Source organism: Sus scrofa, chromosome 3, assembly GCF_054392235.1.
Source record: "Sus scrofa isolate SSC_HxYL_T2T_F1_AM1 chromosome 3, Sscrofa_HxYL_maternal_Yorkshire_Landrace_v2.0, whole genome shotgun sequence".
In the NCBI taxonomy this organism is placed as follows: domain Eukaryota; kingdom Metazoa; phylum Chordata; class Mammalia; order Artiodactyla; family Suidae; genus Sus; species Sus scrofa.
This window is the reverse complement of record NC_139385.1, coordinates 95,509,486-95,521,696: the sequence shown is the minus strand read 5'-3', so window position 1 is coordinate 95,521,696 and position 12,211 is coordinate 95,509,486. Positions and strand designations below refer to the sequence as shown.

General features: G+C 36.1%; 1 protein-coding gene across 2 annotated transcripts in view; it reads right to left on the bottom strand.

Annotated features, from left to right (window-relative positions):
• The window catches only part of FANCL (FA complementation group L), a 99,745-nt gene extending 87,800 nt beyond the window's left edge, over positions 1–11,945 (bottom strand). For both annotated transcript variants that reach the window (XM_021088208.2, XM_085019192.1), the window contains exon 1: positions 11,806–11,945. In XM_021088208.2, the coding sequence (XP_020943867.1) occupies positions 11,806–11,901 (96 nt within the window). In that variant the 5' untranslated portion in view covers positions 11,902–11,945. The remainder of the gene's footprint in view (positions 1–11,805) is intronic.
• Between the last annotated feature and the right edge of the window lie 266 nt (positions 11,946–12,211).

Below are 12,211 nucleotides of genomic sequence, written 5' to 3'. Positions count from 1 at the left end.
AAAACTCTTAAGACAGGATTTTGTTTTTAAAGAAAACATCACTCACATAAACACAAAAAATACTAAGAAATTGTTGTCACTTATGCAAACACAAAAAATACTAAGAAAATGTTAATGTAGAACTAAAGAAGAAATTTAAGTGTTATTTCTTAGTAAATAAGTTTATAAGAAAGTAAATTACTTCAAATTTCTTTGACTATAAAAGGAAAAATCATACTAAAAATTACAAATATGTAAGACTTCACATTTGTAATCTTCCCAAATTTAAAGAGTAAAAATTGAAATAATCTAAATATACAAATATTTTCATAAATCAGAGTATAATAAATCACTAAAATATTAAGTTACTTATTTTAATTTAAATATTCACAACCATACATTTGAAAATACCAGATTTTACTCGAGTCTTTCCAAGGAAAGAAGGACAGGTCTGAGAAATACATTCAGTTTTACTTTCTTGAGAAAGTGAATGGGTAAGCAGCTTAAACTTTGTACCTTAAACAGGATAACACATGAAATCTGAGCAAAGGTAAGCAGAAAAAGACAAACAGAAATATAATCTTTTACTCCAACAGTATAAAATGAAAAAGAGTAATAAAATTCTTGAAAAACAATCACCACGAGAATTTTAGCACATTCTCCCTCAAAGCGGTTTCAAAAAATAGAGGAATACAATTAAATGTACCCCCTAACCTTTACTTTCATGGTAATATTGCAGTTCTGACTTTCATTACATTTAAATGTCCTTTTAAAAAAATGAAACAAAATGTACTACTGACCTTTTCAAAAGGTCAAGTAACAATAATTCACTATTTCATTAAAGCACTAAAAGGTATTATGTAGTAACTTTAACCTAACTTTATAGACATCCCACACAAGGTGTAAGAGCAATCTGGAATTCAGAATTTACATGAAAAATAGTAAAAACTACTCTACTGATCTGTTATGTCAAAGAATAAAATTCCAAAGTCCCTTATTTGCAAAATCCAACCACTTTAAAAGGTCAAATGCCATGTCATATGCCATAATACTTTTGATTCAAGAAAATGTCCAAAATAATTTTTTCTATGCTTTAACTAAAAATAAGATAAACTGCTCTCATGAAGCAGATTTTCCAGGCTTATAAGGAACAAAAGTAACCGAATGTTTGCTAAATCTGAATCTCTCTACATACTGTCCCAAAAACTTATATACATCAAAACTAAGGACAAGCAGTATCACAAAAAATCCCATTCTTAGGCACAATCAGAAGAAAGCTAACACTATAAACTTTAAAATCACCTGTAAAAAGAAAAATATAAACCACTTCCCAGTGGTTTCCACTCTGGGCCTCCCACATCAAGTTCCTTTAGAGAGCTAGGGGATTTGGGGTGGTGGTGGGGGAATATATGCATGGAAGACAGAAGAGGAGACTGCACTACCTATGAAAAAAAATAAATAAAGACTTCTGGTAGATTAAAGCACTGACTACAGGGAGGGGACTTATTATGGTAAAAGACAGGGAGAGATAGCCTTAGGAAACTGGGTGTTGGGAGGAAAAGGTGGTAAGTATGGGAAATTTAGGATCTTGTACAACAAAATAAAAACACTCAATTCCTCCTTCAGCACTACCAAAAAAAAAAAGTTCATCCATTAAGTAAACTACCCTTTGCTTCACTAATAGAATAGGGTATTTTGGAACGAGGAATAAATTATTGCAAAGAGCCAACTTTTGACAAACACAAAGACAACGTCTTCATCATAAGAGAAAAAATATTTCAGGTAATGACAATCCCCCAATGTAAACAAAAACCACAAGGCAGAAACAAATCACAATACCGAATTATCTATTATTTGGTGAGCATATGCACCTAGATTCAGAAATTTAAAACTAAGAATGGAACTGAAAAAGATAATAATATTTAAATGTTAGAATAAACTGTAGGTGCTCAAAGAAGAACACAGTAAAATAAAAATTTCATGAGAAATAAAAAAGGCCAAAAAAGACCAAATGAGAAAAAAATTACAGACCATCTGAGAAAAGCAGTTGAAGTGGAAAACAAGCCAAGAAAACCTAATATACTAATAATTGGAGACCTTCAAAAGTAAGACAAAATATTAGAAAATAATATTTTTAATTACAATCCAAGTATAGTTTCTAGAAATTCACATATTGAAAAGGACACTGGACATATGAGAAATGACATATATCTTAGTATATGGACTTAAAGTCTGTAGCTTATAAGAGAAACAGGATAATAATGGCATTAGATGCCTGAAAGCAAGATTTTTTTTTTTTTTAACAAAGGCAACAATGGAATAGAACTTTTAAGAATCTGAGTGTAAATGTTAACTAAATAATACATAAATCAACACTGCTTTTAAGAATCTCTAAAAGAACTTCTGCTTCTAGTCATGATGGAACAACAGGGAAGAATTTACCTTCCTACATTAACTAAAAAATTGGACAAACTATATGAAATGATTTTTCAGACATCAAACAATAGGCACTATAGGACAATGATCCTTGAAAGGCAGGCAATATAGGACAGTGGTCCTTGAAAGGCAAACAAATAAAAAAAGTCTCTAACTAGCCAGCCTGGAGAATTTTCAGGCTGCAGGACAAGGATGGAAAACCAAACAGAGTCTAATATTATCTCTGATTTGAGAAGACAGGGTTAAGAGTGGATAAGGCATGCAGAATTCACAAGGTATGGTAATTAAGAGGAGAGAAATTCATCGAGAAGAGAGAACTACACAGAGAACAAATCTAGAAAACTTCAGAGGATTCCTCAAAAGGAGTCTTCAGCTGAGTACCAATTGCCATACAGATGTGAGAAAACTACCCAATGCTGTGGGAACATGACAATGTCTCCTGGAGCTCACGCAAGGCTGAAAGAAGTCATGCTCTGACCAGCGAGAGTGGAAAACCTTGTACTACAAGGGCTATTAAAGGAGTGCCCTTGTGTGGCAGCAGGTTAAGGCTCTGGTGTTGTCACTGCAGTGGCTCAGGTCATTGCTTGGGCAGGGGTTTAATCCCTATCCCTGGCCTGGGAACTTCCATATGCCATGGGCACAGGAAAAAAAAAAAAAAAAAAAGAGGTATTAAATATAGTACTCGGAAAAATGTTGCCTCAGTGAGAGCAAAATTACTCTAGGCCTAGGTCTGTTCTGTTTCTGCCTAACAAAGTTTAAAAGCAAACCTTAGAATGATCAAACTGTTCCCAAGTAATTTAACTGTAGCTTAGAATCATATCTTAAGAATATTTGAGACAATAAAAATATCTATCACCCAACAGGTAGAACACACAATATATGTCATTCAATCAAAATATACCAGATATGCAAAGAAGCAGGAAAATAAGATTCATAATGAAAAGATAAACAAATACAAAAATGGCAGATAGAGGTGCCCCCCAAACATAAGCAGTTATAACTACACTATGTATGTTCCAAAGGTGGCATTCCCATTGTGTGCAGCAGAAATGAAATCCAACTAGTTACCATGAGGTTGCAGGTTCAATCCCTGGCCTTGCTCAGTGGGTTAAGGATTCAGTGTTGCTGTAAGCTGTGGTGTAGGTCGCAGACATGGCACACATCCTGCATTGCTGTGGCTGTGGCCTAGGCCAGCAGCTGTAGCTCTGATTCAACCCTTTGCCTGGGAACCTCCACAGGCCACAAGTAAGGCCCTAAAAAAGCACAAAGAAAAAAAAGCCTGAGTATGCTAAATAGATATAGGGAAGATATAAAGACCCAAACTGAAGGGATGAAAAATATGCTATGAAGTAGTCATTAATAGCAGATTAAACTCCAAAAAAAAAAAAAATTAGTATACTTGAAACACAGAAATAAAAAACATCCAAAAGAAGCAAACACTGGGGGGGGGGGGAAATCAATGAATCATGGAACAGTTGAAAGAGGCTTAATATGCATGTACTTGGAGTGCCCAACACAGCAAAGATGAAGGAAAAGAAACAATGAGTGAAGTTTTTTCCAAATTAAATGACAATACATACTCACAGATGCAAAAAATGCCATAAACCTTATGAAGGAAAAACATGAAGAAAACTACACCAAGGAACATCCTAACTAAACTGACAGAAATCAATGATAAAAAGAAAAATCTTAAAAGCAGCCCAAGAGAAAACACACACTACTTACAGGGAAACAAAGATAAAAAGAGTAGAAATTTCTCATAGGTAATAATGCAAAACAGTGAAGCAACATCTCTAAAGCATTAAAAGAAAAAAGTCAACCTCAAACTTTATACTCAAAGTATCTTTCAAAACACCAAATAAACAATTTCTGAAACATAAAACAACTGAAAGAATTCATCAGTAGTAGACACACAATACAAGAAATGTTAAAGGAAGAAAGTAGATGAAACAAGGTGGAAATCTAGATATACAACCAAGAGTATCAAACTGTAAATATACAGGTAAATACAAGACACTTTTTCTAATTTTTTAAAAACCTCTTTAAAGGATAATTGACTGTGCCAAAGCTGGAATAATTTAAGCATCAAATAAAGTAGTATAGGATTATAACTCAAAATATAAAATATCTGTAAGTTCATAATGATATAAATGACTGAATTAAGAAATGAAAAAATTTCCCATACAGAAGAATTCCAGATAAATTACAGCTGACCTTTGAACATGGGTTTGAACTGTTCAGGTCCTCTTACACATGGATAGTTTACAATACATACATACTATAGCACTATAAGATACACAGTTGATTGAAAGTAGACTATAAAGTTATCTGTAGATTTCCAGCTATGTGGGGGGTAGAGCTCTTAACCCTAGCATTGTTCAAGGGTCAACTGTATATAAACACTCCACCTGAAAGGAGGGGGAGCATCAATTCCCACCTCTTTATGAGGGATGCTCATAGTGACTTCCATCCAAAGAGGGGGGAAAAGATTAACTTCATGGTAGAAAAACCTGACAAACACTACTTCGGCCAAGTGACCAAGGTCAACATCAACAGTCATAAATCATATTAACAACATGTACCCTTGATAAGATGTGATGAAATGGTACTTAAATTTTGTGATGTTCCTCTCAAAAACCCATAACCCCAGTCTAACCATAAGGGAAAAAAATAAAATAAATAAAACAAATCCTAGTAAATAGTATCTTACAATATACTTGACTAGTACTCCTCAATTAAGTGGGTCACTTCACAATAATAGAGGAGTCAGGGTCTTCAAAAACAAGTCTAAGAAACCATCACAGCTATGAGAAACTTAAAGAGACATGGTAACATGCTATCTTGAATGGGAACCCAGAACAAAAAGGTTATTAGGTAAAAACTAAGGAAATATGAATAAAATGTGGAACTCAATGATAGCAGTTCATTAATTATAACAATTATACCATACTAATGTAAGATGTTAAGAATAGGACAAACTGTATAAGTAGATAGAACATGGGAACTCTGTACCATTTGCTCAATTTTTCTGTAATGCTACACTGTTCTTAAAAAATTAAAGTCTTAAGATTAAAAAAAGATAACTGACTGCTTAAAAGAAAGTTAGCAGTGTATTGAGAAATTCATAAGATAAATAAAAATAAAATATACAACAAAAATAGCACAAAAGCCAGGAAATGAGAAATACAAGTAAACTGTTTTGTAGGATTCTTACATTATAAGGGAAGAGGTATACTTATAATTAAAGATGCATATTGTAAACCCTAGAGCAAACACTAAAAAAAGAGACAAAAATAATATAGCAAATACTTAAAAAAAAATAAGACGACAAGAGTTAAGTAATAAACTCGTGAAATGCACAAATAGGAAAAGGAAAAATACATAAAAACAAACAGCAAGATACAAGATTTGAACCCAATGATATTAATAATCACGTTAAATATAAATGGTTAAACACCCCCAACTAAAAAACAATGATTGTCAGACTGGATAAAAAAGCAAGGCCCAGCAGTTTGCTTGGTGGCTCAGTAGATGAAGGATCCAGTGTTGTCACTATTGTGGCATGCGTTTGATTGCTGGCTCAGGAACTTGCACATGCCACAAACGAGATCAAAAAAAAAAAATCAAAAACAAAAATAACAAAAAGCAAGGCCCTGAAGACATCCACTTTAAATATAAAGCTATAAATAGGTACATATAATGAATCAAAAAACGATAAACCATGCAGACACTAATCAAAAGAAAGCTGAAGTCACTATGTTAGTATCAAAGAAATATATAGATTCCAGGGCAAAGGTTATTACCAAAGTAAAAAGGGTCATTTTACAATCATAAAGAGTCAGTTCTGCAAGAATGCTTACAATCATAAGTTTATGTGTCTAAAGAACTTCAAAATATGAGGAAAAACTTATAGAAATGAAAGAAACTGAAAAATCAACAGTTATAAAGTAGTCCCCACTTATCCACAGTTTCACTTCCTCCAGTTTCAGCTACCTGTAGCCAACTGAAAATATTAGATGAAAGATTCCGAAATAAACAATTCATACATTTTAAAGTATGCACCAGTTTAAGTAGTATAATGAAATCTTGTGCTGCCATACTCCATACCACCCAGGACTTGAATCATCCCTTTGTCCAGAGTATCAGCCCATTAGTCACTTAATAACTATCTTAGTAGTAAGATGAATTATCTAGTATCTCAGTGTTTATGTTCAAGTAACTTATATTTTACTTAATAATGACCCCAAAGCCCCCCAAGAGTAGCAATGCTGACAATTTACATTCTCTCACTGTACCTAGTTTATAAATTTAACCTTAACATAGATATGAATACTTGGGGAAAAAGAATGGTATATATAGGATCCAATACTATCTACTATTTCAGGCATGCACTGAGGGCCTTGGAACATATCCCCTGCAGATAAAAGAGGACTAAAGTAGTTAGAAATTTCAATATCCGCTTTCATTAACTGAACAAATAGAAAAACTGCAAAGATTCTGTAGAAAACCTTAAGAGCATTATGAACCAATTTGACTTGACATTTATAGAACACTCTAACAGCAGCATAATGTACATTTTTTTCAAGTATACACAGAACATTTACCAAAACAGACCATATTATAGGCCATAAAAGAGTTCCATATAATTTTAAAGAATTCAAATCACACAAATTATATTCGGTGACTAAATTATAAATCAGTATCAAGAAGACATTTGGAAAATCCTCAAATTAGAAACATATATTCTTCTAAAGTAACCCATGAATCAAGGAAGAAATTAACAAGTATTTTGAACCAGAAAAAGTATATATACCAAAATCTGTGTGATACAGCTAACACCGTCTGAAAGAAAATATATAGCACTAAACAACTGTATTTTAAAAGAAAAATGACTCATGATCAGTGACATAATATTCCACCCAAACAAACTAGGAAACTGAAGATCAGGAATGAATGAAACAGAAAAATAATGAAATCAAAAGTAGTTTCTCTGAGATCAGTAAAATTTATAAGTCTCCATCCAGATGTATCAGGAAAAAAAGAGAGAAGTCACAAAATACCAGTAACAGAAATGGGGATGGGAGGTATCTTTGAAATATAATTTCTTTGATACTTCTACCTTTAAGTATTGGTACTTCATCTCCTTCTGAAATATGGACTGGATATGAGTCTTGATTTTGACAAAAAGAATAAAACATACGGAATTCCCATAGTGGCTTTACCAGTAACCAACCTGATGAGTATCCATGAGGATGAGGGTTTGATCCCTGGCCTCGCTCAGTGGGTTGAGGATCCAGTGTTGCTATGAGCTGTGGTGTAGTTCACAGATGCAGCTCAGATCCCATGTTGCTGTGGCATAGGCCCACAGCTGTAGCTCCAATTGGACTCCTAGCCTGGGAACTTCCATATGCCGTGGGTGAGGCCCTGAAAAGAAAAGGAAAAAAAAAAAAAAAAAAAAGAGGGGGGATAAAAACACAAGTGAATTTGTAACTTTACAAGCTGATTAAGAAAAAAAGTATTGTGCAGCTGTGTGCTGATCTCTGTTTTAACACTCAATCATCGGGGGGAACTAGCTGCCATGATGTGATGACAATCAAACAACACTATGGAGGTCCATGTAGTGAGGAACTGAAGCTTCTATCAGGAGAAGTAAAAAACTTGAGGCTTCCAATCAATAGCTATGTGAATGACCAATCTTGGCAGCAAACCTTCCAACTCCAGTCAAGCCTTTAGATAAGAGACATCCCAGCCAAAACCTTCACTGCAAGTTCAGGAGGAACACTGATCCAGGGCCATCCAGCTAAGTCACATCCAAATTCCTGACCCACAGAAAAGGTGAGATAATGTTTTTTGTTTAGGCCATTAAGGTATGAAACAGTTATGCACAAAAGGTAATGAATATAGGAAGCATCATTACAGATTCTAAAACCATAAAACGATAATAAGAGAATTTAATGAACAACTTTTAAGCCAAAAAAGATTTAAAAACCTACACGAAATTAACAAAGTCCATGAAGCAAATGAACCACCAAAGCTCACTTAAAAGAAAAACCTGATAATATGGAAAACACCTTCTTTTAATCACACACAGCTCACAAAAAATAAAATTTTTAAATGAAGAAGTTCCAGAGTAGAATTTTAACAAACATTACTAGTCACAATGACCAAAATAAAATGAAAAAAGGAAAAAAGACCTTCGATGAGAAAAATGTTTAAATCTGCTTTTAATAACTCCTGGGTACAATAAAACTACAAAATGAGTAGTTTTTTTAACTTAAGTTCTAAAAAATGATTATAAAATACTACATATCAGCATTTACAGGATACTTTTAAAACAGAGAAAAAAGGAAAATGCAAAGCCTTAAAAATATTTCAATAAAAATGTGCTCTGACTGGCTAAATCTGGGACAATTTAAACATCAAACAGGGTGGTAAGAATTTTAATGTATTATTTTTTAAATCCATGAGCCTGATATAAATAAATAGGAAAGTGGAAAAGCTACTTTTTTTTATCAGAGAATGCCAATTAATAAATAGGACAGAGTTAGAAAATCATCACTGGCAAACATCAGTTAACTAACTAATCATCACTGGCAAACATCAATTAACTACAAGGTGGATGAGAAGAAGTGGAATATGATGCTCTGGAGTAGCTTCCTATAAGTACTTAATAATTAAGAAGGAAGGAGTTCCTGTCGTGGCACAGTGGTTAACAAATCCAACTAGGAACCATGAGGTTGCGGGTTCAATCCCTGGTCTTGTTCAGTGGGTTGAGGATCTGGCGTTGCGGTGAGCTGTGGTGTAGGTTGCAGATGCGGCTCGGATCCCGCGTTGCTGTGGCTCTGGCGTAGGCCAGTGGCTACAGCTCTGATTTGACCCCTAGCCTGGGAACCTCCATATGCCGCGGGAGTGGCCCTAGAAAAGGCAAAAAGACAAAAAAAAAAAAAAAGTAATAATTAAAGAGGAAAATCTGGCAGATGCCACCTTAAACAGGTGATCAGAGATAACACCATCAATGAGGCCTGATGACATCACACACCCTAAAAAGGAACATAGCAATTCTGTGGCACAGCTGCCAAAATTGTATAACCTGAATTTAATGATGAGGAAATATCAGTCAAATCTAAATTGAGGGACATTCTACCTAATGACCAATCTGTACTCAAAAATCGACAAGTTCATGAAAAACAGAGACTAAGGAATTATTCCAGATTAAAGAGACAGGACAACCAATGTAATGTGAGATTTTACATGAGATGATAGGAGGCTGGAAATGGGTATAAAACACATCATTGCAACTTATCAAAATGAGAATTTGGACTCCAGATTATGTAATGGTATTACCTTCTGATTAAATTTCCTTATTTTGGTCATTTTACTTTGGTAATATATGAGTGTGTCTTTGTTCTCATAAAATATACACTGAAGTATTCAGGAATAAGAAAGCACTATGTCTGTACCCTAACCTGAAACTGTTCACGAAAATAATGGGTATACACACCCACCCACATACACTCAGAATAATCAAATGGAGCAAATGTAAAATGGTGAGTCTCCTTAGAGGGTACACTCCAATTCTTCCTACAGCCCTGCTATTTTTTTTTTATTATGTTTTTTCTTCATTTTGTATTAGAGAAGCAATTAGAAAATTCTTTTGTTGTTGTTGTTTTAAGTTAAAGAGCACTTTTTTTTTTTTTTTTTAAATGATGGATGTCCCTTTCCCCTTGAAGGGAAACCTTGCTATTTTTCTGTAAATCTGAAATTATATGAGACAAACATTTTTAGGCAAAACAAGCTCCACCAAACAAAACAATGCTAAAATGTTTAGCTTAGGATTTCAACAAGCCACTTAAAACAGGTACAAATAAGAATTATAGTTACAAGTATCATAAAAATATTTCATCTAATCTGAATTTTGATGACTACACATATTTTCTAAGAGGCTGTAGCAGATACAAATACAAAACACTTTCCTTAAAATGCCTAAAATTAGGTATAACAAACATAGTTCCTGATAAAAATGTAACTTAATATCTCAACTTTTCGACATGTGAAAGTTTTCAGCTAGATAATTCAAGACCAATACTTCCAACTGAGAAAGGGAAAAGTGAACTAACTTTATACAGAGGTAGCAATGACTTTTAACCTCAACTTTGTGATGGGTACACAGAGTTTAAAAACAAATGAATTCCAAGTATAAGGTCTATAACCTTCAGTGTATCCTGATTAGTTCTACACCTAATATTCCTAGGGACAGGTGTAATTTTCACTTAGCAAGTGAATTTGATAATTCACTCAACATTTGAGAGGTTACTACATGTTTTGAAGAGACTTCAAAACTTATGCTAATTTCTAGAATGTGGCCCCTATCCTCAAAAATTTGTGTGTGCTGGTGGGGGAGGGGCACAATATTGAGTGTAGTGGTCAGGAAGCCGACTCTATACTCTTCAATTCTAACCTAAGGTAGCTTGGTGCAATGTGGAAAGGGAAAACCCAGGAGTAGAATCAGATAGCCTGACTTTAAGAGCGTCTGCTGCGAACATAGACAAGTAACTTAATCTCTGCACTTTCCCATGCCTTTATTTACTCAACTATAAAAAGAGAATAACGATTTTCTTAAAAAAATTTCTGCCTCAAAGGGCTGAGGATTAAGTGAGATATTGTACCTGGAAAGCGCTTTGTAAACTTCAAAGCCCTACACGTGTTTACTATGTGTAATAAACTCCACGAGAGGCCACTTGCAATCAGCAAAGGTAATTAATTTGGCTGTCAAGATTTCCTACAAAAAATATCGCAGCTAGATGTGCTCGGGTCCACAGGGCTCTGCGGCGAGCCAAAATGAGGTTTTCCTCCAAAACGATGTTCTTTCTACAGAAAACACGAAAAAGGTGAGCGCAGATTATCCTGTGACTGGCCCCCAACCTTCAAGGGAGTGAAGGATGTTACAATACAGGCAAGCAAAAAACTGACCAATTTAAAAAACAAAATCAAACTTTAACTGCGGGACAGACGCTGAATAAGTGAATTAGGAGGAAGGCAAAACTCAGCAAGGGGCGGGGACGAGGGGCGTGAACGAGGGGCGCGAATATGCGCCCCGCCCCCTGCTCACTCGGCGCGCGCGGGTCTCCAAGCGTTCCCGCCCGAGCGGCGAGCTGCAACCACCTCCCAGGCGTGCCCGACCCCGGCGTGCCAGATCCCGATGCATAGTTGGCGGCGAGGGCCGGTTTCCTGCCACAGCCGCAGTTCTCGTACTTCTAGTCTCCGAGAGGGCCGCCCCTCTTAGTCCCCACTAGTCCGAGCGCGTAACCCCTCCGGTCAGACTTCCAGGGGTGCGGCTGCGCCGCTAGAGGGAAGCTCTCCTAGCAAAAGAGCATCTACCAGGGCGAGTACCTGAGCCGAAATGAATCCTTCATACACGGTTTTCGCACGGTTCTGGGGCAGAAGCAGCGGGCACTGCCGCAGCAACCTCGCTTCCGTCTCCGCCATGGCCCGCGGTTCGTGGAAGCGCCAGGACCTGCGGCCGCCGGGCCCCGCACATGCGCAGTCCTGCCTGCGCCCAGGGCGCTGAGAGCGGAAACCCACGCCTTGGCGGGAAAAAACCTCGAGGCTTCCAGGGGCGAAATCAAGATCTAGTGCTAGTCGTGACACCTGGGTTTAGGGCCAGTCAAGGTGGGCACAGCTGTGCAGGAGCAGCATTGGCCCCAACGGGAGGCAGGAGGGAAAATTGTTTTCAGGTTCACGGTTCTGACGAAAAAGGAGCATTCTAGCCTTGGCTGTACCAAGAGCCATTTCGGAT